Source organism: Pteropus alecto, unplaced genomic scaffold (genome assembly GCF_000325575.1).
Source record: "Pteropus alecto unplaced genomic scaffold, ASM32557v1 scaffold190, whole genome shotgun sequence".
Lineage (NCBI taxonomy): Eukaryota > Metazoa > Chordata > Mammalia > Chiroptera > Pteropodidae > Pteropus > Pteropus alecto.
In genome coordinates, this window is record NW_006430462.1 from 2,609,912 (window position 1) to 2,635,981 (window position 26,070).

Sequence of the window (26,070 nt, forward strand, 5' to 3'; positions counted from 1 at the left end):
AAAGAAAGTAATGGCACAAATGGATGAAAACAGCAAACATGAAAGAAATAAGTAAGTAATTGAACATTAGACTCCAGCTATTAGTTTCTGGCATTTTCCATAGTGCTTGGCTCTCATTCCTCATCCATTCAGGATACATATAGTATATCTACTGTGGACCAGACATTAGCAACTAAGGTAATAAAGCCACAGAAATGCTAAGACGCATGTCCTGACCATTCTTGATATTTATGGTCTAGTTAGTAAATAATTATAATACTTAATACGTACTATGTATAAAAATGTTAGGGGAATACAGATGAACACTAAATTTCCTAGAAGAGCCTGAGAGGAAGGCTTGAGAGTAATGAGACATTTGATTGAAATATAAAAGAATAAGTAAGAAAGACTTCACAGACTTGACAGCAGGAAAAAGGTATTCAGGGCAGAAGTAGCATGAGGAAAGCCATGGAGAAGTACAATAGCTCAGAGGTTTGGAGAACAGTGAGTGCGAGGGGTGAGAAGAACAGAAAATTATATTAGTAAAATAAACTGGGGCCAGTTCTTCAGAGAGGAATTTTCTGACATCCCATGTAATACTTTCTGAAATCGCTACATACTTTTCTTTCAAGCACTTAAAATGCCTGCTTTATCGACCAAACAGCCACTTGCACAGTTTCTGGCACATAGTAGGTACTCAATAAGTACTTTTGAAGGTTGCAGGTTGTTGGAAAATAAATATGCCAGGTGTAAACAGAAAAACTCAGTTTTTACCTTCCTATGTAAGAAAAAACCAGGTTCTTCCCCACTGTTTCTCTCCCGTGAGTCTCCATTACTATTAACAAAGAACACTTCACTTCTGATATTTCTGGTCACCAAATGTGTGAGGGTATTTTCCCCTCCAACAACAATCAAGTCTCCAGCACCAACTGGGTGTCCTACAATTCAACTTAGTTATAACATTATCTACTGAGTGATAGCATCAGATCTCACAGGTAAGAGCTCAGTCCTACCCACAAGACCGCCCTCACCGCACCTCCACTTTAGACACCAGTTGCAAGCTCAGGTTATCACCTCCAGGCTACAGACTGGAGGTTCCCACAACCTCCGCCTTAGGTTCAATTAATTTGCTAGAGCAGCTCACAGAACTCAGGGAAACACTAACATTTTCCAGTTTACTAAAGGATGATAAAGAATACAGATAAACAGCCAGATGAAGAAATACATAGGGTGAGCTATGGAAGAATCCTTGAGTGCAGGAGCTTCTGTACCAGTAAAATTGGGCCAACTGGAGGTTCCCACAACCTCCGCCTTAGGTTCAATTAATTTGCTAGAGCAGCTCACAGAACTCAGGGAAACACTAACATTTTCCAGTTTACTAAAGGATGATAAAGAATACAGATAAACAGCCAGATGAAGAAATACATAGGGTGAGCTATGGAAGAATCCTTGAGTGCAGGAGCTTCTGTACCAGTAAAATTGGGGTATGTCCCTCTCCCAGTACATAAATATATTCACCAACCTGGACACTCTCCAAACTCCTACTACTGGGATTTTATGGGGGCCTCCTCATGAGGCATGATCAGTTATTAACTCCAGCTCTAGCCTTTTTCCCCTCTCTGGAGGATGGGTGTATGTGTATGTCAGAGAGAATTCCAAGCTTCTAATCATGGCTTGGTCTTTCCGGTGACTGGCCATCATCCAGGAGCCATCCAGGAGTCCATCTAGAGTTTCCTCATCAGAACAAAAGATGCCCCAAGTGCCCTTATCACTTAGAAAGTTATAGGGATTTTAGGAGCTCTGTGTCAGGAATGGGAGGCAGATTTTATATGCATGTTCTTTACTTCACACCAGGCCGAGGATTTGGGACTTTATCCTGAAGGTAATGGGGAACCACAGCAGGGTTTTAAAAATAGAAACGATAAGACTGAGCAGTTAGGGTTTTGAGAGGGTTACCACGGAAGCAATATAGAAAATGAACTGAAGGAGAAGCTAGGTGACCAGTATAGAGGGAACCATTGTGATGCCCAAAGCAAGAAGTGGTGGGAGGCTGAAAACACAGCCCTGCGGATACATTAGAGTATGCTGGGAGAGGCAGCATTCTCAGGACTTTTGACCAACTAGCTCTGGGCTGTAAGGGAAGGAGGCAGGGATCCTAAGATAATTTTGAGATTTTTAGGTTGAACACTGAAATTGTGCTGTCATTCACAGAAACAGAGAATATGCAACATGAAATCAGACTTGGAGCGAGGTCTATTTGGGGCAGATGGAGGTGTCAAGGAAGCAGGAGTAGACTGATTTCTCAGTTAGAATGAGGTCTGGGTTTGGGGAGTTCATTTATGGTGGTGAAAGCCGTGGACATAGATGGTATCAAGAAAGGCGCACCATTCCAACTTTACTCTGCCCTAGAGTACAATGCATTTTCAAAAGTAAACCTTTAATTAAAGTATAACATAGAGTCAGAAAGGCATAAAATCTTAAGCATACAATTCAACAAATTTTCACAAAGTGAGCACAAGCAAGTAACTCCCACTCAGATAAAGAAGTAGAATATTACCAGAATCCCTGCAATACATTCACCATAAAAGGCATTTACCGCCCCAATCATGTTGGTGGCTTAGAGATCTGGAACCTTCACCTCTAAGAATAAGCTCTTTTTAAACAGAACTCACTATAATGGAGAACCATAGGGGTGATCTGAAAAATCACTTGCTATATCTCCTCCAAATGTCTATCTAAGAGACCCAATTCTAATGCTCTACATTTTCTGCTATTTTGATTGTCTCAAAAAATCAGTCAAAAGTAAATTTCTCCAAAGTCATCCACAACAGATGGATTCCTTAAGAACAAATATGATACTAAAAGCAGAGCCAAATGATTCCAGAAGAAAGAGCCCAAAGCTCATTGTTGTCACGTGGCATAGATCCAGTACGCAGTGTCCAGCACAGATGGTAGGACCCAGGGTCACATCTGTATCCACCATTGCTGGCAAAGCAAAGGGCTACCCAGGAGCTGCTACAGATGGAAAGACTTAGGTACAAGCAGGTGTGGGTGGCAGGAGCCAATGACTAACATCATTGCAAGGCTCCCCTGCTCACTGCATGGTGCCAGGCAGCACTGCTCACAGAAAATAGCCACAAAAGAGAGGCTAAAGGTAAGGTGAGTGCCAAAGTGGCAGTACTCCCAGAAGGCAGTGCACACCTAAGACTGGGAAAACAAAGTTGTGTTCAAAAATCGATGCTCTCCAAAGTGATCACTCAAGTGTTCCTTTCTGAAGTCCTAACAGAAGTGTTATCAATGCTCAGAACTGGGACGCCTAATGGGAAATGCCCCCATGGGGGCATTTGACTCATAAACTTATTCAGCCTCACATGTTCATAATCATTTGTGTAAAGATGAAAAAAATCTCCAAGCACTAATTAGAAAGATAGAGCTGTTGTATTTTCCTCCTGATCACCTTATCTTCTTTATTCAGTTCTTGAAGACTCAGCTATTAAAGGAAATTAAGTAATTCATCAAGCCCATTTCAATTACCTGCTGCTGATAACATCAGATTACAATTAGCATCTACAAATGAACCAAGTGCCAACTGCCAAGCTGAAACATAAGCTAATTTACTGCTAGACTCTGCCTGCTGGAGACAGAACTCTGGGACCTGGCAGTAAGCATCCACTTCATTATTCCAACAACAGTTTTGCAGCCTCTCCTGCAAGTCCAAAGTGCAGCTCTGACCAAGATTTACTGCCCCGTCTGTTCCTGCTCACATGTTTACAGACGCGTCATATCTGTAAGCAAATCACAGCTCCTTTTAAATAGCAATGTCTAGACAAGCAGGGTAACAAATCTTGACCTAAAGGAGAGAATAAATATTATTAATATGTATTAGGCACTGATAGGTGTAAGCCACAGCACAGGATGTGCATGTCATAACCTTAATGAGGGTCTGAATCATCTTCTGCAGGTCCTCTGGTACTTGATCAGAAAAATCTCCTGCTTTGTTTGATGTTCTCTATTTCTCATTTCTCCTTTCAAACAGGGAAAGCACATTCTTGTCACTTTCTTTTAGATGTCTAGAAAAATCTGTTTCAGGCTCTGGGACACATTATTTTTTTTGTATTTACATTTTCCCTTTTCATAACCCTTAATAAGAACTGCTCTGAATGAAAAGCAGGGATGTGTGGTTTGGCTTCCTATATAATGGACATTATTTGACTTTGACAATCTCTGTAGTCTTGTCTATGCTTCTCAAGCAGAACTAACTATTCTATAAACCTGCAGGGCTCAGAGGGGGCACGTGGGCTGTGGTAGAAGAGAGCATTTGCAGACCTGGAATTGGATCTTGCCTCCGATGTTTATAAACTGAATTTAGGCCAGTACCTTTACTCCTGTGCCTACTACATAGATTTTTAATGAAATAATGTATCTAGCTCACTTCAAGTAATCAATAGACAACAGATTCTCTAGAAAAGAAGCAAAGGCCATTCCATCCTGATGGTGCCTATACTTCTCTAGGAACGCTTACTATCTTATACCTAGGCACAAGCAGGGGCCACTGCTTCAAGGTGGCCTATAACCCCTTGTAGTGGTGCTTCCTTTTTTACATCTTCCTGTGCCTGGTTAGGGGGTGGGAGAAGAAGGGGGCGGGGTGGGTACGTGCAGAAGAAGAAGCATCTTTGGCTTTTATCCCTAGGCCAGGTAATCCTAGCATGGCTCCCAATGGAAACCACCATTCTAGTGAGAATGTTCCATCATGGAAGGTCTGTGGACATGGAATCACAGACCTGAAGTCTAGCCCTGACTCTGCCTATTACTCTATAACCTTGGACGAGTCACAAATGTTTATCACTCTCTGGATCTTCATCTGTGAAAAGGAATAATAGTTTACTTCACAGGGCTCTTAGAAAAACAAACAAGCATTCTAAAACACAAATATAATGGAATTACATTGCTATATCAAGAATTTCTATGTGAGGTCTCATAGACTCTTTGACATCTTGAGCGATTATTTTGAATATGGCCCCATTAATCAGACTAAAGATTTCCAAAAAACCACACCCAATGAGTGTAAATTAATTACTACCTACAATTATTATAGACATTTCTTTCTGTTAAGCTAAGCTACTCTCCACCTAAAGAGGACCCAACATGTAAAAACTGAAAAGCTTTGCTCATCCTTCTTGCGACCACACCGAAGTTGAGAAGGAAACATGGAGCAAACAGCAAGCAGAGTCGCCTGGGGTTCTAGATGAACAGAAGCACTACAACTAGAGAGAGAAATAAATCACCCTGGAAGAGGGAGGAAAAAGAAAGGGAGGGGCAAGAAAGAAAGAAAAGAAAGAGAGAGAGAGAGAGAGACAGAGACAGAGACAGAGACAGAGAGAGACAGAGAGGGATGGAGGAAAGGAGGGAGGGAGGAAGGGAGGGAGGGAGGAAGGAACGAAGGGAGGGAGAGAGAGAGAAGAAAGGGACAGAGAGAGAAAAAAAGAATGAGAGAGAGAAAAAAGAGGAAAGAAAGGAAAGGGGAGGGGAGGAGAGAAATGACACTAGCCATCCTTCTAATTGTCTCCCCTCTCACTTTCCTAATTGCAGTTTATGTCAAAGTAAGATGGGAGGCATTTCTACCTGGCTCTCTGGTGCATGAAAAGATTTGTGATGAACACGGTGAGAGGACTTTGAGGCTTTACTCCAGTATAACTAAGGTTTGACTTCTAATTGCCTTAATTAGAGCCTTAAGGAAGGCCACCAAAAAACCAGAGGATATAGAAATAATGTCATGCAACTAACTATAGTTGATTTGAGCATAAAAGAAAAAGATGGACATTTTCCAAGCCAAAATTTACATTAACATTTTCACAAGACATGCTTAGAAGATAGCTAGCCTATTCTGAAGAGTCTGGATCATCTCTACTTGTTTTATTTAAAAGCAAATAAAAGGTAGATAAATAAATATTAGGACATGCTGACCACTAAAGGACAAAGATTTCTTATCATCTCCACCTTCTCTTTTTCTACATTTCCACAAATTCTATCCACTTCCCCCTCAGATGTGCACAAGAAGCTCCTATTGTCACAAAACCTTCTTGGTGACCCAAATCTCATTCTCCTTGGCTTCTTTGATATAAGTAATATGCACTCCATACCCTGAAACTCTCTTCTGAGTTCCACTTGGATCCCCTTTACTATCTGTGATCCTAACTCAGTATCGCTGGCTACTTTTCCTTCCCTATATCACAGATGTCATTAGGACGATGCCATCTTAATACTTGTTTCCAGTTCTATTTGTTCATATTACATTAAGTGAGAGAAATACGTATTGCGCGTGTACAAAATCAAACTTATCACACGCTTCCCCAAATTAGTTCCTCCTCCCAGTTTTCCTTTTTCTTTCCAAAGGTACTACTATTGTTCCAATCATCAGGGCACAATATCTTGCTATAAGTTTTGACTCATTCAATCTAACCATACAAACATTTATTGAGTACCCACTATGTGTAAGGGGTTATACTCAGTGATACAGAGATTATAGAGTAGAATATTGATCATAATTCTAATGATTTTAATCTAGTAGTGGTAATTATACAAGCATACAAACAACCATAATTTATGATTAAATATAAATAAATAAGAGAATTTTTTAAAGTGTTACTAGAGTTCAGACAAGGTAAAGAACTTATTTTGTTATCGAAAGAGGCTTTAAGTACAGTAATGTACAGATAGGTAAACTTTAGACAAGCAAAATAGGGACACAGAAGTTCTAAGTGGAAGAAGTAGCTTGAGGAAATATATCAAAGCAAGAAAGCATAGCCAATGTTGTGAGATTAAGGAATATGGAAAAGTCCAGTTTTTGTAAAGAGTATGTACAAAGGAGCAATAGAATTAAATGATGACAGGTTTGAAGGTGAGGACTCCAACCATGTGTGGTATGCCATGTGCAGCAACTACTGCCTGGAGTACAGCTTTAAAAAGGTCAGTCAAATTACTGATGTGTGGAACGGAGGAGACATGAGAGGGTAGGATGGTTGTGAGGAAAGTTCAACCAGCAGGTTAATGCAAAAGACTGGGAATTAAGAAGAGACAATGAAAGAAAAGAACCTTTATGAGAACACTTATTTGACAACTGTTAGACTGGGAGTTGAGTGGGAAAAAAAGAGAAGAAATCAATGATGACTTTAGATTTTTAAGTCAGGACGTTATGATAAACTGAACAATGTCCCCAACCCCAAACATGTCAGCATCCTAATTCTTGGAACCTGTGAATGTTACTTTACATGGCAAAAGACACTTTACATGTGTGATTAAGTTAAGGATTTTGAGATGAGGAGTTCATCCTGGATTATTCAAGTGAGCCTAACATAATGACAACAGTTTTTATAAGAGGGATGCAAGAGGAGTCAGAGAAGAAGAGAAATCAAAGTGATGATAGAAGCAGAGACTGGAGTGATTTACTTTAAAGATGGATGTAGAGGTCACAAGCCAAAGAATACAGGCAGCCATTAGAAGCTGATTCTCTCCTAGAACCTGCAGAAGAAACAGCCTTGTTGACATCCTGACTTTAGCCCAGTTAAATTAATTTCAGACTCCTGACCTCCAAAACTGTAAGAGAATAAATTTGTATTGTTTTAAGCCACTAAGTTTGTAGCAATCGTCACAGCAGCAACAGAAAATTAATACAGATGGATAGAGGGGTGGGGCTATCATCAAAGGAATTAGGATATCTAGGAGAAGCAGTTAATTTAGGAAAAAGATATTTCATGTTTAGACTCACCAATTTTGACAGATCAGCACTGGGGTATCCAATAGGAAGTTGGAAATGCAAAAATGATACTGAGGCAGGAGGCCAGAGCTTGTGAATATAGATTTAGAAACAATGCACATTGAAGCAGTAGTTGAAGGGATGGTGGTAAAAATGATAAAGGGAGATATATGAACAAAGAACAAAAATAATCAAGGACCAAAACATAACTCTCACACTTAACAAATGGCAATAAAATGGAAAGGAGTCATTAAAAATAATGTAGGCTGTCTGAAAAAGCGCTTACCTAAAAGAGATCCCATAAGACTATCAGCTGATTTCTCAACAGAAACTTTGCAAGCCAGAGGGATTAGCATAAATTATTCAAAGTGCTAGAAAGCAAGGACCTACAATCAAGATTACTCTACCTGGAAAAGCTATGATTTAGAATCAAAACACAGATAAAGAGCTTCAGACAAGAAAAAGCTAAAGGAGTTCATCAACACCAAACCAGTATTTTAAGAAATGTTAAAGGGGCTTTGAGGAGGGGTGAAGGGGAGAGGGAGGAGTAGGCAGAAGGAGAAGGAAGAAGGGGAGGAAAAAGAGGAGGAGGAAAAGAAGAAACAATCAAAAATATAATAAAATGGCAACAACTACATACCTATCAACAATTACTTTAAAAATAAATGGATTAAATGCTTCAATCAAAAGACCTATAGAGTGGCTGAATGAATAAGAAAACAAAACACACGTATACTGCCTACAAGAGACTCACTTCAGCTCGAAAGACACAGACTGAAAGTAAAGAAATAGAAAAAGCTATTTCATGAAAATAGAAACAAACAAAAAAAGCTGGGTTACCAATATTTATGCCAGACAAAATAGACTGTAAAATGAAAGCTATAACAAGAGACATAAAAGGACCCAATAATCTCACTTCTGGGTATTTATCTGAACAAATCCAAAACACTACTTCAAAGGGACATGTGAATTCATATGTTCATTTTAGCATTGTTTATGGTAGCCAAGATATGAAGGCATCCTGGGTGTCCATCTATAGATAAATGGATAAAAAAGAGGTGGCACATATATACAATAAAATATTACTAAGAAAGAAAGAAAGAAAGAAAGAAAGAAAGAAAGAAAGAAAGAAAGAAAGAAAGAAAGAAAGAAAGAAAGAAAGAAAGAAAGAAAGAAAGAAAGAAAGAAAGAAAGAAAGAAAGAAAGAAAGAAAGAAAGAAAGAAAGAAAGAAAGAAAGAAAGAAAGAAAGAAAGAAAGAAAAGAAAGAAAGAAAGAAAGAAAGAAAGAAAGAAAGAAAGAAAGAAAGAAAGAAAGAAAGAAAGAAAGAAAGAAAGAAAGAAAGAAAGAAAAAGAAAAAAGAAATCTTGCCATCTGCAACAACATGGGTGGACCATGAGGGAATTGAGCTGAGTGGAGTAAGTCACAGAGAAAGATACATGCCATATGATTTTACCTACATATAGAATCTATAGAACAAAATAAACAAACAAAACAGATACAATCTCATAGATACAAAGAACATTTTATGGTTGCCGAATGAGAGGGTGGGTGTGGGTGTGAAAAGGAGAAGGGATTAAGAAGTACAAATTGGTAGTTATATAATAGGGGATGTAAATTATAGTATAGGTAATATAGTCAGTAATATTGTAATAACTGTGTACGGTGTCAGATAGGTACTAGATTAATCAGGGTAATCACTTCTTAAGTTATGTTAATTTCTAATCACTATATTGTACACCTGAAATGAATACAATATTGCATCCCAGCTATAATTGAAAAACAAAAAATTATTTGAAAAATTAAAATTAAAAATTAAAAAACAAAAAACATAAACAGAGCCTCAGTAGTATATAGGATAATATCAAAAGGTCTAAAATAATGCAGAGTCTCATAAATAGAGGAGAAAAGGAATGGGCAAGAAGAAATATTTGAAAAAATAAAAGGTAAAAATTTGAGGGAAGATACATATTTGTAGATTCAAAAGCTCAAAGAACCAGAGGAAGAACACACACACACACACACACACACACAGAGCCATATTTAGGCATATCATAGGTAAACGGCTGAAAACCAATGTTAGAGGAAATCTTGAAAGCAGTCCAGAAAAAATGAGCACATGTGATATAGAGTATTAATCCTATTGACTTCTATCAGAAACAATGAGGGCTGAAAAAAAAGAAATGCTACCTTAAATTGCTGAAAGAAAGAAAAAAAACATCTATAAACCTATAATTCTATATCCAGCAATTCTATATCTTTTATAGCCTGCAACAGGAAAAGGGGGGTGGGACAGGTATAAAACACAAACTGCCGATAACAGAAATGAAAGAGGGTATATCACTATGTATCCTATAAGCATTACAAAGAAAATAAGAAAAAATTATTTACAACTTTATGCCAATAAATTCAACAACTTAGACGAAATGAACAAAGTCTTTGGAAAATACAACTTACCAAAACTGATACAAGAAAATCTGAACAGTCCAATATGCACAACCGTCTGAACTCCAGGTTCCAAGCCTTCTGGTCTATCTTACGTTCTACTGCTTGAGTTGTCCTCCTTAAATATCTAGTCGAACATCTTACTCCTACATTTCAAAACCTTCAGGAGCATAGCCCTTGCCTAGTTTTCATATGAATCTTCTACCACTCTCTAGCACATTCCTGAAAGCTAATCATGTTACCATCTTTCAGATATGCCAACCTAGTTATTGCGTCTCATACCTTCTTTCACATATTCTTCACCATCAATGCCATTCCATAACTGGCCAAATCTCACTTGTTCTTCAAGGTCCACCTGAGTCCAATCTCCCCCAAGAAGCTTTCTAGGCTATTCTGAGCCCTCGGGGTCTCCTTTCCAGGAATTTCTCAGCACTGCAACATCCTTCACACTGTCTTTCAGGGAGGCCATTGTTATCTTATGTATTAGTCTTACTCTCCCAACTAAATTATAAGCTCTTTGAGGGCAACCCTTTTCTTTTTTAACTTCTCTATCCCTTAAAGTAACTATTCTAGTAATGAATCGATAAATATATAATCTCTTGAGTGAATATATAATGCCAGGAGCTCATCTCTATGGTTCTTACAGACTCTCTAGACTCTTTTTATCTCAGTACCATCTTCAGAGTCATCTCCGTGAATCTGCCAGACTTATCCTATCAAACATATTCACGAAATATATGGTTACAATAAGCAGAGATCGGGGAAGAGAGTAGTGCTAAAATTATACGGAGATGAGGTACCTTGGTTTTGTAGGTCACATAAGAAAATGGGCTGATTTGTACATTCTGCCACTGCTGATATCTGATAAGCATAAACTAATATCAACAAGGTTACCTCTTCCCTGTCCTCTCCCCACTCAGAGTCCCTGTGGACACAGAACAAACCATGGGGCTCCAGGGACAGGAATAAGTTCAGCTTATACTTCCAAACATATCTGTTCCTTACATACATTATGAATCCACATCTGTTTGGGTACAGAGACAAGATAATATCCTCTAAAAAGTAGCCAGTTACCAGTACTCATTGTCTCTTACTATTACATATAAATTCCCCCAAATGTATAAATGTCTTAATTGTAACCAAGTACTATCAAAACAGTGACTGAAAATCTTATTTAAATAGATCTTTCAAAAACTGATTTTTTGCATTTATACTAAATTTATCAATATCATTTGTGAATATATATACTTTTGAGGAAAAAATGCCTTTCCTGTGGAGTTAAAGTCACCAAATAAAGAAATCCCTTTAAACAAAAATCCTCTCAAAATTCCTTGATTGATGACTTACTAGCGGCTTCTCTTTCAGTTAAACCAAACAGCTTTATATCCTCATTTTATTCCCCTTCTCTCTAATTAGATAAATCTGGTCGCTCTTCTCTCGAGACAGATTAAAAGGTTGGGGTGTTTTGTTTTTCCAGCATTTCAGAGTTCTAATCCTTAGAGCACTGTGATGACAGGAAAGATCATGTGATTTACAGCAGGCAGGCTCCAAGGAAATACACAACACACATAATGAGGAGATTCTTTTGAATATAAATACACAGATTTCTGTAAAAGACAGTGGGCTACTCTGGCTATTCCTAGCCGATGGCATTGACCCTGGACCTTGCAAGCAATCCTGTCCTTACCCAGATTGGAGGACGCTCGCCCCTCTGCAGCCCGGTCCTTGAGATCCTCAGCAATGCCCAGCTGCTGCTCGTGGTACTGTTTGGCCCTCTCCAAATCCTGCATGCACCGGGCAGCATGGCCCAGGCCAGCATAGGCCCGCATCTCAATGGCCTTCTCCATCAACTCCTGTGCCAGTTCCAGCACGTAGTTGTGATAAGACATGGCCTTATCAAAGTTCCTCCTGTAGTGATAGGCACTGCCCAGGTTGCTGTAGGCCCGGGCCTCTTCTCGCTTATTGCCCAGGTCCTTGGCTATCTTCAGATGCTGCTCATGACACTGCACAGCATTCTCAAAGTCACCCATGGCAATATACACAGCTCCCATATTGCCGAGTTCTCGGGCTTCAGAAAGCTCATCTTTGGATTGCTTGGCAAGAAGAACACACTGCTTGTGACTGGCCAGTGCATTGGGGTAGTCTCCAATGGCTGTGTATACATGGCCCAGACTGCTCAGGGCTGATGAAGCTGCCTGGAGAAAAAGAAAAATGAAGGCAAATCAGAAAATGACTTTGTTTTGTTTCAGCAGCTAAAATGTTACAAAGATTGCCTATAACCCTCCAATCCAATTCCTAATTTCTATCAGTGGTTCACAGACCTATGCAGAAATGAAAAAGAGTACATCCAAACAGCAAGTTCCTAAAAAAAAAAAAAAAAAAAAGACAAGGTAATTTAATTAGTAACTTTCAATACCTAATCTCACAGAAATAGGTTGTATTCCACATAACCTTCATCTTAAAGACACTGACATTTCTCATATTATGATATTATAGCTCTGTTAATAGCTATTCACTTCTGTAGCATATGAAAATGTTAAAGAAAACCAAAACTAATTACTACATACAATATAACATAGGAAATTCATCAAGAAATCCATGCTCGGCTCTTTGCACTCCCGGGCACTTCTCTAGCCTTGTCTTCCCCCAAAGCAAAGAGATAGATTAATTGGTGAGATGTTTAGCATGATGACTGATAATTTTGTTACTCAAGACCCATAGGGAGATCCTGTTCTTACCTCTGTTCCTTCAATGTGACTTCATCAGTGTTGGTTACTGTGGAGGGCTTAGGTTTGGATAAGCCCAGAAAAAAACAATGGGTGAGTTACAACCTATACCTCTGAACGGGGTGGTCCCCACTGGGCCCCACTACCCTTTTCCAGGCTCTTCCAGCTTTGCTTTTCTTGCCTATAGGCACTTTTGACCCCAGCCTCTGTGCAGAAAGATGCTCTTCCTAGTCCCCTTAAAATGCTTGCTACTCAAGCATTTTTCATTTTTTATGTTAAAAGTTTTTATGAAAATGACTCTATGTTGGTATAGTGAACCAAATGGGGAACAACAAAAATAACAAAGATGTAACACAGGTTCTAGAATCTTATCAAGTGTGTATAGTCTTAAATTCTCATCTTTAGTTTCTAACTCCATTGCAGAGACATAAAAGGGAAGTTACACTGGGCTTTTTCTGTCCTTTTTATTCTACAAGTTGAAGGCTTGCCTACCCTTTCCTTCCTTCATAATGTGCTTACAGTTAGAGCCATGTAGCCCCCTTTCTTCATGTTGCCCCCTCTTCCTAACATGCACATGTGATCCTGGCAGAATATGTGCTTTGTCACAAGTAGGCAAGTAATCTTTACAAGGGCCTCCAGTATAGGAAATAACAATGAGGGATGCTGTCCCACCTGGAGTAAGGGTATTTCTTTATGATTTGTGGTCTATGTCTGTGCACTTTGGAACTATTTTATAGATATGAGTAATTTGCTACCCTATTTCTTTGCCTGCAAAATAGTTTTTATCAAAATAACTCAGACAGCTCGACCATCTTCGTGATGCTTGCAAATTGTGTGTTTGCAAAGGGTTTCAAATCATTTTAAGTCGCTTTTATCATTTCACAGATGGCCCAACAAGAAATATAGGAAAATAAAGAGGAAATAAATACTTATAAATTTACCGTTTTTTTTTTCCTGGGTGGCAGAGAGCAGAAACAATTCCACGAAAGTCATAGTGCTGTAGCAGTATGATTCTGGCAGAAGCAGCTATAATGTCACCAAAGAGCATGCCACTTGGATGTGTTCCTCAGATTCCTACTTTGGGAACCTCCTCAGGAGCAGAGGTTAGGACTTCATGTTAGTGCATCGTGCATGAGCCTTTTACTGCTCACAACTCCTCCCCCCTGCCTGACAATATCCTCTTCCTCCTTTGCTGCAAGCCCAGGAGAGACTCAGCCTCTTTCCTCTACTTCTCTAGTTGGCCCTCCCTACCTAGCTTTCCGTGGTTCTTCTCTACCCAAGCCCAGATAGGGGGCAGGATACAGTCCACAAACCCTCCCACCTGCAACTCTTTGTTGCCCTCAAAGAAAAACACATGACTCCGTGACTGCGGAGCTAGCATAACTTAGAATCAGACGTACTTGTTCAAACCTACCCTTTTACTGGCTCTGGGCACCTTTTAAAACTTAACTTCTCTGACATACATTTCTAGGTCCCAGCCATAAGCCAGGTTGAGTATTTACAAACTCAGCCACGAGCCTCTGTCAAATGTGTAAACCATGCATAAATCGCTCAAAAATTCCAAATAGTAGAACTGGTTGGAGGCAATGAACCCTTGAACACTGCAGGGTATGGATATTTATAAGGCTTGGGGCAGGCACAACACCCCAGATACCACTGTTCTTAAGAACTTCTGTTTTATGGCAACTCTGAATGACAGCCCCAGAATCTTCTGCTTTTGGCTCTTCATTTCTCTAAATGCCAGAGAGCTCTCTGAACATAAGAAAAGGGAATATTTGGGCATTTTTCCTCTGGGATGTGAGGGAAAGGGGGAAGGATTACTGCATTAGCTCTCCCCAGGCGGTGCTGTTAGGTTAGGACACTTAATGGTGGGTGTTCTGGAAACCAGCATCTCTAGAAAGAATTATATAATGTATGAAGAACACATCATAGCTTCTGAAATTAGAAAGGCAGATTGATGTTGTATAAGAATGGAATAGGTTTAGAGTCAGAGGTCCTGGCTGCATGACATTGTTAAGTCATTTTACTTCTTCACCCCTGTTTATTTTATATGTAAATTGTGCTGATAATGACAGAGTACACTTTTCCCAGGGCTAGGATGTGGATCAGATAAAGCAGTGCATGTGAATGTCCTGAGTAAACTGCAAAGTTCTCTTGAATGTACCACTAAGGTGTGAATTGATGTTTTATGACTGCAGGGAAGCTGGGCTGAGCTGTTACCAAGCAGAAGCTAGTAATGGCAACTGAAAACATCAGTCATCATGACCAAACATCTATATTCCTATCAGTTGCAATAGGAAATGAAGTCCAGTGTTTTACGGCCCTTTGGCAAATAACATGTGATGATATTTATCAGCTAAGTGAATTACAAATTAATCACTTGTCTTTGTTCCTGTTCCTGCAGAATAAGCTTAGATCTGAAACATGGTTTCAGGCTGTTAAGGAGAATCTGAAGACACACTATCTATGGGGAATCACAGGCCCCACCTCAAGCAGATGCTGCATTTGCCACTAAGGTTCACGCTGCCTTTGTATATTAATCTCTTTGAGATTTTTGTGCTAGAATAGCAGCAGCTGCTTACCACAGTAGAAACATTTTGGAACATCTGTATTTGAATACTAAAATGCATACAAACAGTTATGCTAACAAACTATCTGGTTGAAATAAGACAATACTTTTCTCTTTACAAGATATAAATTACTCATATTCTTGCCAAAGCATGATCCCCAGCTGCAGACTTAGCACACAGGAGTCATCACCCCTTGCTCTGTAACCTGAATATTTTCAGAACTACATCTGACAAGTCAGTTTCATGGGGCATGGAGCTAGCTAGAGAAGGAAATGTACTCATATTTTTTCAAACCACCTTTAAGCGTTTTCATTTTGATACATAAAATAGAAAAGTTTAAACTACCCGAACTATAACCATACTGATGACACTATCGTTAAACACGTGTTCCTTCACATCTGGCATGTTTTCCCTCTTATTGTATGTAGTTTTCATAGGGTTATATTTTGTGGAAGGATTAAATGCATATATAAAGAATGTCTGATATAACTGCTGATTGACTAATTGCATGTAGTTAAAAAAGGAGGGGAGGGGAATGTACCTTCTACTAGTACCAGAAACACGGCTTCTCTTTATTGTCCAAATCCACAAGCACCTTGTATTCCCTGCCAGTTCAGTGCCCACAAACTCAAGGTCCCGGGTTAACTACCTACAACCCAAGAGGCAGAAGGATGTAGAATAATAGAGACAGACTCTGGAATCAGGCATGCATGGGTTCAAATGACAAACTATGATTAATGTGATACTGCACATTGCACAGTGCCTCTAAGCTTCAGTTTCCTCATCTGTAAAATGAAAACATTAATATCTCACAGTTCCTCGGTGAGTACTAAATCAGATAGTACTTGTAAAGAACCTGGTTTAGTGACTGGCACACAGAAAATGCTCAAAAATTTTAGATTTTAGTTTCTCTTCCCATCTCAACCAAGATAACACTCACTTAGCTTTATTCATTTTCAAAGATGTGGTAGCAGGTGACCAGAAAATACAATGTGAAGTTATATTACCACAACTAAAAAGACAACACAAGTTTGTCCCCCTAGTGGTGGGAAGTGTCATCATCTTCATATGCTGAAGCATGTTACTCATATTCGTCTTCTGCAAATGTAGGTATAAGAAAATCCACCCTTTATCCAGTGGCATTTTAGAATTGTTAGGTAGCTAGTCAGACGTGAGCAAAAGGGAACAAAGGAATGGAGGTCCAGCCTAGAGACAGTCCAAAGAATGCTCCATTGGTAGTTAAAGAATCCTTCCAGCATCCTGGGAGACAAAGGACGGGAGGGCATAACCTATAGCTCAGCAGTTCTCAACCTTTTTGGCATCAGGGACTGGTGCTCCTGTGAGAATCTAATGCCTGATGATCTCAGGTGGAGCTGAGGCGGTGATGCCTAGCACTGAGGAGCGGCTGCAAATATAAATGAAGCTTTGCTCACTTGCCTGCAGCTCACCTCCTACTGTGAGGCCTAGTTCCTAATAAGCCACAGACCACTACAGGTCCATGGCCCAGGGATTTGGGAACCCTGCTATAGCTGGTTTAATCTGGCCGCAGAGGCATGCACAGAAGGTACTACCCTAATCTGCCCACAAACTCAGCCTCATTATACCATCATTATAATACCGTGTTTATGCCCAAAAGTTCATGAATCTAATTATAACAGGCTGAATTCTGGGTAAGCACATGTGTACTAGGCAGAGTTATACAGCAGCCAAATGTCAATCAAAATGACTTCACGTGCCAATCACCTAGGAACATCTTTGTAACCACCCATCATAGCCCAAATATAATACAGAGCTTCCCATTTCTGGGCTATTAACAGCTTTCTTGGCTTAAAACCTACCCCTCCCTAGGGGCATCCTCCGTCTTGTATTTCTTTTATCTTTTTTTTTTTTTTTACAATTCAATGAGTTTTTTTTCAATTATAGTTCACATACAATATATTCATTTCAGTTGTACAACAGTGATTAGAGATCTATATAACTCACAAAGTGATCACCCCACTAAATCTAGGATGCTTCTTCCCCCTTACATATTTATTACAGCATTAACTATTTTTCTTTTGTCACACTTTATATCTCCATGTCTATTTTGTAACTATCCATTTGTACTTCTTAATCCCTTTGCCCTTTTTTATCATTCCCCCCAAACTCCCTCCCATCTAGTAGCTCTCAAAATAGTCTCTGTATCTATGAGTTTATTTCTATTTTTGTTGTTGTCGTTTACTTTGTTCTTTAGATTCCACATGTACATGAAATCATGAGATATTTTTATCTTTCTCTATCTGGCCTATTTCATTCAGCACAATTCCCTCTAGGTCCATCAAGGCAATATCTTTTTCCTTCCCCTTCCTTTTAGTCTGTGTGTGTATCTTAATCTGAAGTGAGTCTATTATAGGCAGTATATATAGGAGTCTTGTTTTCTTATCCATTCAGCCAATCTATCATTTGGTTGAAGCACTTAGTTCTTTTCCATTTGAGGTACTTGTTGATAGTAATGTAGTTATTACCATTCTTTATTCCTGTTTTTGATACACATTTTTTCTTCTTAAAGAAGTCCGTCCAACATTTTCTGTAATACTGGCTTGGTGTTGATAAATGCCCTTAGCTTATTTTTGTCTGGGGAGCTCTTTATCTGTCCTTTGACTCTAAATGATAGCTTTGCTGGATAAAGTATTCTTGGTTGTAGATTCTGGGTTTTTCATCACATTGAATATTTTGTGCCACGCCCTTCTCTCCTGCATAGTTTCTTTTGAGAAATCAGCTGCCAGTCTTATGGGTGTGCCCTTGTAGGTAACTAACTGCTTTCCTCTTGCTGCTTTTAAGACTCTCTCTTTGTATTTAACCACTGGCATTTTAATTATGATGTGCCTTGGTGTGGGCCTCTTTTGGTTCCTCTTTCTTGGGACTCTGAGCTTCCTGGGGTTGTATGTCTATTTCCTTCTCCAGGTGAGGGAAGTTTTCCCTCATTATTTCTTCAAATAGCTCTTAAGCATCTTGTTTTCCTTCAGGTACCCCTATGACACAGATGTTTTTACATTTAATTGTGTCCCACAGGCACTTTAAATTACTATTATAATCTTGGCTTCTTCTATCTTGCAGTTCTGATTGAGTGTCCTTGGCTTCCCTATCCTCTGTATTGGTGGTTTGATCTTCTTTATTGTTGATTCCCTCTAATATACTCTTCATCTCAGATAATGTGTTCTTCATTTGTGGCTGGTTCCCTTTTATAATTTCCATTTCCATTTTTACGTTTACCTCTTTGTTAAAGTTCTCACTGAGTTCATCCACACTTCTCCTAAGATCATTGAGCATCTTTATAACCAGTATTTTGAACTCTGCATCTGTTAGATTGCTTGACTCCATTATTCCTGGATCTCTGTTCTCTTCTCTCATATGGTTTCTGCTTCTTTGTTGTCCCATTTTGGCTGCCTTTTTGTGTCTGTTTCTATGTACTAAACAAAGTTTCTGAGTCTCCCAGTCTTATTACTGTGGCTTTGTGTAGTAGGTGTCTAATGGCACAGTCCTGCAAGGGGTTCAGCTGCAGACCAAGTTTAGCTCTAGCCTGTGTTCCTCCAAGGTCACTTGTTATGATTCAATCCACAGATGCTGTTCTTATAGTTGCCTCAAGAGGCCACGCTAGAAACCGAGGTCAGCTGTCACCAGTATTAGTCTTGGCTCTGCTCAGCAAGAAGCACTGGACTCACCGAGGACACAACTGGATGTGGCATGGGTGGGGCCGCAAGTTGAGGGATGCAGAGTTCCAGGCAATCCTCTGGACACAGCGACCTCTGTTATCCAGTTTGATGACATCTCAGCTATAGCAGTACTTATCCGCACACTGGGAAGAGGGAGGGCTGAACAGAAGAACAACAGATACGTCCAGCACTTCTATCTGGGAGGGAGCCTTGCCTCCAGCCCTCACTCTGACAACTCATTTCCCCTGTAAGTTCCTGGTGCCCCTGAGCAGCCTACCTGGCGCTGGTGTTCAGAGCACACAAGTCCATCACCACAAAAGTCCACGTGCAGACACGGCACCTTTTAGAGGTGTCTGCAGCTGCTGCCTACAGCAGTCTCTGTCCCACTCAGCCACTTGTCTTCGCCCCCTCCCACCTTCTACCATTGCAGGTTGATTAATTATTTCTCTCTCTAGTTGTAGTGCTTCTGCTCATCTAGATCCCAGGTGACTTTCCTTGCTATTTGCTCCTTGTTTCTGTCACAATTTTGATTTGGTCACAAGAAGGATGAACAAAGCCTCTATCATCTAAGCCATTTGTTTCCCAGAACCTATTTGTTTTATCTTTTCACCTCCCAAATTCCACAGGGCTGCAGCCTTCCTTAGTGTGGTCCATCTCCTTCTAAAATATACTTTTACTAATTCTTTTTCTAAATCTCACTGACCTGTGAATCTTTGTTGCATCAGTGGGCAAGAACCGAGGAAAAATGCCAATTGCATTTCTGTGTCATTACCACATCCCCATGCTGCTATGGCCACACGTAATTCAAATCAACCCCAAATAGTAACAGAATCATTGGTATATCCAGTATATAATGTTGATAAAAGCACGTCACTTCAAGTGGTCAAAGCTTACAGAGACATTGGAGTGTTTTCAGTCTGTTGATTGGTTGGTTCATTTGTTCATTCATTCATTCATATACTCAAGAAAATTCTCTAGACTAACACACACATAGTTTACTAATTTTTGACGAAAGAGTAAGGTAATTTAATAGAGAAAGGACAGTCTTTTCAACAAATGGTGCTGAAACAACTGACATCCACATGCAAAAAAAAAAGTGAATGTAGGCACACTTTACACTTTTCACACAAATTGACTCAAACTAAATCATAGACCTAAAAGTAAAATGTAAAACTAAAACAGTCTTAGAAGATAACATAAGAGAAAATCTATGGAACCTGGCAATGAGTTTTTAGATATAACACCAAAGGCATAACCCATGAAAGAAAAACTGATAAGTTGGACTTTATTAAAATTAAAAACTCTGCTCCGCAAAAGATACTGTTAAGAGAATAAAAAGACAAGCTACAGGCTGGGAGAAAACATTTAAATATTTGCAAAACATATCTAATGAAGGATTTGTATCCAAAATGTACAAAAAATTCAATATACAAAAAATATTCAAAAAATACAACAATAAAACAACCCAATTTTAAAATGGGCAAAAGATCTGAACAGACACCTCACTAAACAAGATACACTGATGTTCCACATTATGTCACCAGGGAACGCAAATTAAAACAACAATGAGATACACTACACACCTATTAGAATGGCTAATATCCAAAAAATTGACAATACCAAATGCTGGTGAGGATGTGGAGCAACAGGAACTCTCATTCATTGCTGGTAGAAATGTAAAAAGGGACAGCCACTAGAAAGATGGTTGAGCTGTTTCCTATAATACTAACACGCTCTTGCCATATTGTCTAGCTATAATGCTCCCATGTATTTACCCTAATGAAATAAAAACTTATGTCTACACAAAAACATACTGTGAATGTTTTTAACAACTTTATTCATAATTGCTAAAAACTAGAAGTAACCAAGAGGTCTTTCAATAGGTGAATGATTAAAGAAACCCTGGTACATCCTTATATGGACTATCATTAAATGCTAAAACGAAATGCTCTATCAAGCCATGAAGAGACATGAAGGAAATTTTAAATGTATATTGCTTAATGAAAGAAACCAATCTGAAAAGGCTACATTCTGTATGACCCCAACTATATGCCATTCTGGAAAAGGCAAAACTATAGAGAAAGCAAAAAGTTAAGTAGTTGCAGGGCAGAGGAGAAGGATAAGTAAGTGGAACACAGGATTTTTATGACAGCGAATCTATTCTGCATGATACTATAATGATGGATACATGACATTATACGTTTTGTAAAACCCATAAGCTGTACAACACCAATAGTGAACCATAATACAAACTATGAACTTAAGTTAATAATAATACAATATATTGGCTATTGTAACAAATACACCACACTACTACAAGATGTTAATAACAGAAGAAACAGATTGGAAAAAGAGAGAAGGTATGTGAGAACTCTGTACTGTCTCCTCAATTTTCTGTAAATCTAAAACTTCTCTAAGAAAATAAAGACTAATTATTTAAAAATAAATAAATAAACTGGAGTTTTCCTCTTTGGAGAAATGAGTAATTCTAGGAAATAGAAACAGTATGAGCAAAGTCATGAAGTATGACAGAGTGTGTAATAATTAGAGAGAGAGCAAAAGCTATTTAGATCTAGGAGTAGGGGTAGTACCTGGAAGGAGTCTAGAAAGGTAGGCTTATATGAGTTATTTCTGTCCATCAATTTATAAAATCTAAAGCTTTTTCCATGTATGCTGTTTTATTTCATCATTATAACAGTTCTCTTAAATATGTGTTATTATTATTATACCCGTTTGTGAGATAAAATTAGACTCAAAGAGATAACATGACATCCCTAAAAGTACGAAATTAATGGCAAAGCCAGGATTCAGATCCATATACATCAGACTCTGTTCTCATGCTCATTTGACTACACACAGTTTGCCTCTATTGTAGAATTTACAATCCACCCAGGGAGCAATAACAGCCACAGGTTTAAGCAGGGGACTGACACAATCAGATTGTACTTCAGTGTATTTACATAAAGTAGATGAAAAGAAGGGAGGTCAGCAGTAACAACTAAAAAAATGCTTAACTAAAATAATGACTAATTAGGATAAGATATATTTTAAACTTTAATAATCTTTAGGGTAATCTTTTGAGCTGTTCACAAATATGCTTGCTGGCTTCTCTCCTCCCAAGCAGGTAAACTGCACATCCCTGCCTGCATGAAGTCAGATGTGAGTGGCGATGTGACCTTTGGCCAATAAATGTGATCACAACCAGGTGGCTTTAGGAACCAGTGCATGCTTCACCACATTCTCTCTTTTCTTTGCTACACACTGTTCCATCAGAATTAAACTTCAAGTGAGAATCATGCCAATATGGAACAGAGCCCCCTCGACCTGTAATGAATATACAGTGGGCACAAGAAATAAATATTTGTTGTTTTAAGCCACTGAGGTTTGGGGATTCATTGTTTTCTCAGTATAAACTGGCTAATATAGTACTGAGCATAAATTAAAAGTTTTCATACTCCAGTCATCAAAGTTATAGTTAACTATCTAGTGGTTCAATTATTTGAATTGACATGTTTCTAGATGATTAAATTTTAGGCATTTACCAATTATCATAGATTTCTGGATAATGAAATTTTAGGTATTTTTTAGAAAAACGAAATTTGAGAATTAGGTACTAAAATCAGAAACTTAGCTAATCTTTAAAAACATGTATTAACCCAGATACAAGGGTCTAACTGGTAGTAATGTACCCAAATTAAAGGTTTATTTAGGGGGAATCAATAGCCACCCAAATATAAACCTGCAGAAACAGAAAATTGATCATGATCTGTGGGTCCTGAAAAATCTACCCTTAGCACTGTGCTGATAAAGTAATTCTGTATAAAAGGTGAAATGATGGTCTATAGTTGCTTACTCAATAGTCACACAAAACCAGGTGGACAAAAATTTTTTAAAAATTACAATCTAAATTGCTGAGGACATTATCTGTATTACCCAATGTCATCTTTATAAGGACCAGTGAAAAGATCCGAAAGGATTTCAATGCTCCTACCAAACAGTTACTATGGTTTATCTTAAGGAAAATGTGAATCATGTAAGTGGTCCAATTTATTTTTTTGTTTGGGTCACCAGGAAGCTTATGACCTGATGCAGAGCTTCCTTTTAACAGCCCGATATGATCCCATAACACATGCAAACTCTGCTCTGGCTTCAGCCTATGGTACAACCTTAATCCTCTCATTACTCTGATTTCTTCCTTTTAATGTTTTGCTTCCTGCTCCCACAAATTCTTGTTGAATTAAAATAGAGAAAAAATAAATCAACAAAATGCAAACAAAAAATAGTAAATATTAAAGTTCTTGCCAGGGAGAAACTTCCTGAAACGAGATCTTCAAGAATTGTAAACTCACAGCCACAGCTTGGAGATTTAAACAACACAAAAACAGTAAATTTTAATTATATAATCTTTAGCAGTCTTAAATCATTTTCATGCTACACATACTTAATAACTGGTATCAGGTTTATTATAATCAATCTAACCAGTTTGTTCCAATACCTAAATTTAGGATTGGAAGAACATTCTGCAATTGTTACTGAAAAGGTAAGAAAGTAATTTGTACACCTCTGAATTCTTTCTACCATATACTATACCATAGTTAGAATAGTTGCTTTGAATCTATTACTATGAGCTTAGAGAACGGTTAGTGATAGTTATAGTTTCTCCACGGTAACCTGTCAGCCTTTCCTAATATTATAGGGCCAGAGGAGTTTTCATAATTATTTTTTATCCAAATTATATTAGGGTTGGAAGAATAACATAATATCAGAGAGATCTATTACCTAGATCTAAGAGTTGCTATCACAGGTGATAAATTATTTATAATGCCCAGCATTAATACAGCAATGTTTTCAAACCAATAATTTGTAAATGTCCTTTGCAGATGCAAATTAACAGATTAATAAGGAAACAAGCTTTCTTGTATGAGAAGCTAGGATGACAGATTAGCTATTAAGAGCAATTTATAGGTCATAAGATATGAAAGTTGGCAAGAAACACTACTTCTGCTGGCTCTATAAATAGTAAAACTGCATTTAGTTTCCCAGAGGTATCCTGTTAGACATTTTAATTATACCATAAAAACTGCCAGAATTTACAATGATTTCATTTTTTAACAAACTTGATGCTCCATGTAAACTTGATGCAATATAACAGGCATCTGTGCTATGCACTGTAACAGCCAAGTGGCAGCCAATGGAAGAGTATGTGCTCCTTCCTTACAAAGGTCTGCAAATGGTGAGGTTGATGATGAACATCAGAGGAAAGAAAGTTACTCCCTAACAGCTCCAGATTACTTAAAATTTCTCCTCCCCACTTTACATCCTAACAGCTTCCACTGCAGCCACTTGCTATCCATCTAGGAAGATTTTGACAAAGACCTTCATTCTACAAAGCTCTTTGGCCACAAAATGATGAACGAGTAAAAATCCTAGAGTCTTAGTAGTCTTGTTAGGAAGCTGAGTTTGATTGGGGGTAAATTCTCTTGTTCGCTTGAAACAATCAGTTAAAATTATTTTTGGCAACTTATGTCCCACTCTCAGTTTCACCTACATCGTCGGTTTTATTTGGGAGAGTGATAGGCAGATAACCTAGTCTCGAATGAGTTTTTTATGACATAATTCACTCAAGTTTCTTATGCAATAACTTGACCTGGGTTAGGAGACATATTCTACCATAATGCTATTTTAGTCCAATCAAAATTGTTCCATTCCGCACTTGCTAGCCAACCTGAATTTTAGTGGGCTATAAAACATTGTTCTGCAGGGGGCTGAAATGTAGTCAATCACCCCTTGAAGACAGTATTTACATTGAATCATAAAATCTGGCATTGGCTGGGCAGGATATAATGGAGAAAGTTGAAAAGGGAGAGGGACAGAAAATATACACATGTGCAAGTGCAAATATAAGAAGCAGAGGAGACAGGATATAAAATATATTACAAATCTTAGAAGGAAGAAAGCCCAAGGTGGGGGGCGGGGGGAGGACTTATTTGCAGGGGCCAGCAGATAACAATTTAAAAAATAAATCCTTAAACTGGATGAAGAGGAGCCCTCAAGGAACTGGAAAGATGTAAGAAAATTTAAAAAAAAAACAACCGAGAACTGCAACCATCCATGAAGGAATGTCATTATGGGATCCCACTGTGAAGGACAGGTCCTAATGCAGGCTGAGACCTGAATTTCATGGCTTCTAACTGCTCAGGAATAAATGGCCCACAATCTCAGCTCTCTGTACATTCACTTATTCTGGCAGATTCAACGTCTATCCCTATCGGATAATTCCAAACTCAGATTGCAGAACAAGAGATAACAGAATTTCAGAGCTATAAGAGGCCTTATAGATGACCTAATCCACCAGTTTTCAAACGTTGTTTAAACCAAAATACAAATATATGTAATTTGTGTGATTAAAAACACAATTGTTTAGGTTCACTTAGACTAGGGTGTACTTTTCTCCTCAACTACCCTTAAGAGATTCTATCACACTTTGTAGGACTTTTTAGATCAGAGTTTTAAAAGCACTTAATAATATAACTCCTCATTGTCTTTAGATGTAGAAACTGAGGCCAAAAGATGTCAAGTACTTTGGCCAAAGATCAACCTGCTAATGTCCAGCAAAGGCAAGACGAGAGCCCGGGTCCTCAGGCCCTCGGCTGGTATTCTTCTCACTCCGCTTTGCCAACATTCCATCACACCATCACACAGTCACTTCAAACTGAAGCCTTCATTGCTTTTCCTAAATCTCTCTTATTTTGTGACTTCTGTGATTAACAAAAGAAGTAGTTGTTATCACTATTCCAACAACCTTAGTCAAAAGCTCAGCGTTATCACTGATTTTTCCTTCCCTCAAATTCAGCAGGTACCCAAGACCAGCTTTATTAGACTCTTGAAGTTATAACTACACTAGTTT

At 38.5% G+C, this 26,070-nt stretch overlaps 1 protein-coding gene across 1 annotated transcript in view; it reads right to left on the reverse strand.

Moving 5' to 3' along the window:
* TTC28 (tetratricopeptide repeat domain 28) overlaps positions 1-26,070 on the reverse strand; it is a 624,192-nt gene that overhangs the window by 160,494 nt on the left and 437,628 nt on the right. Inside the window, 1 exon segment of the mRNA XM_025047844.1 lies at positions 11,863-12,370. Coding sequence (XP_024903612.1) covers positions 11,863-12,370 — 508 coding nt within the window.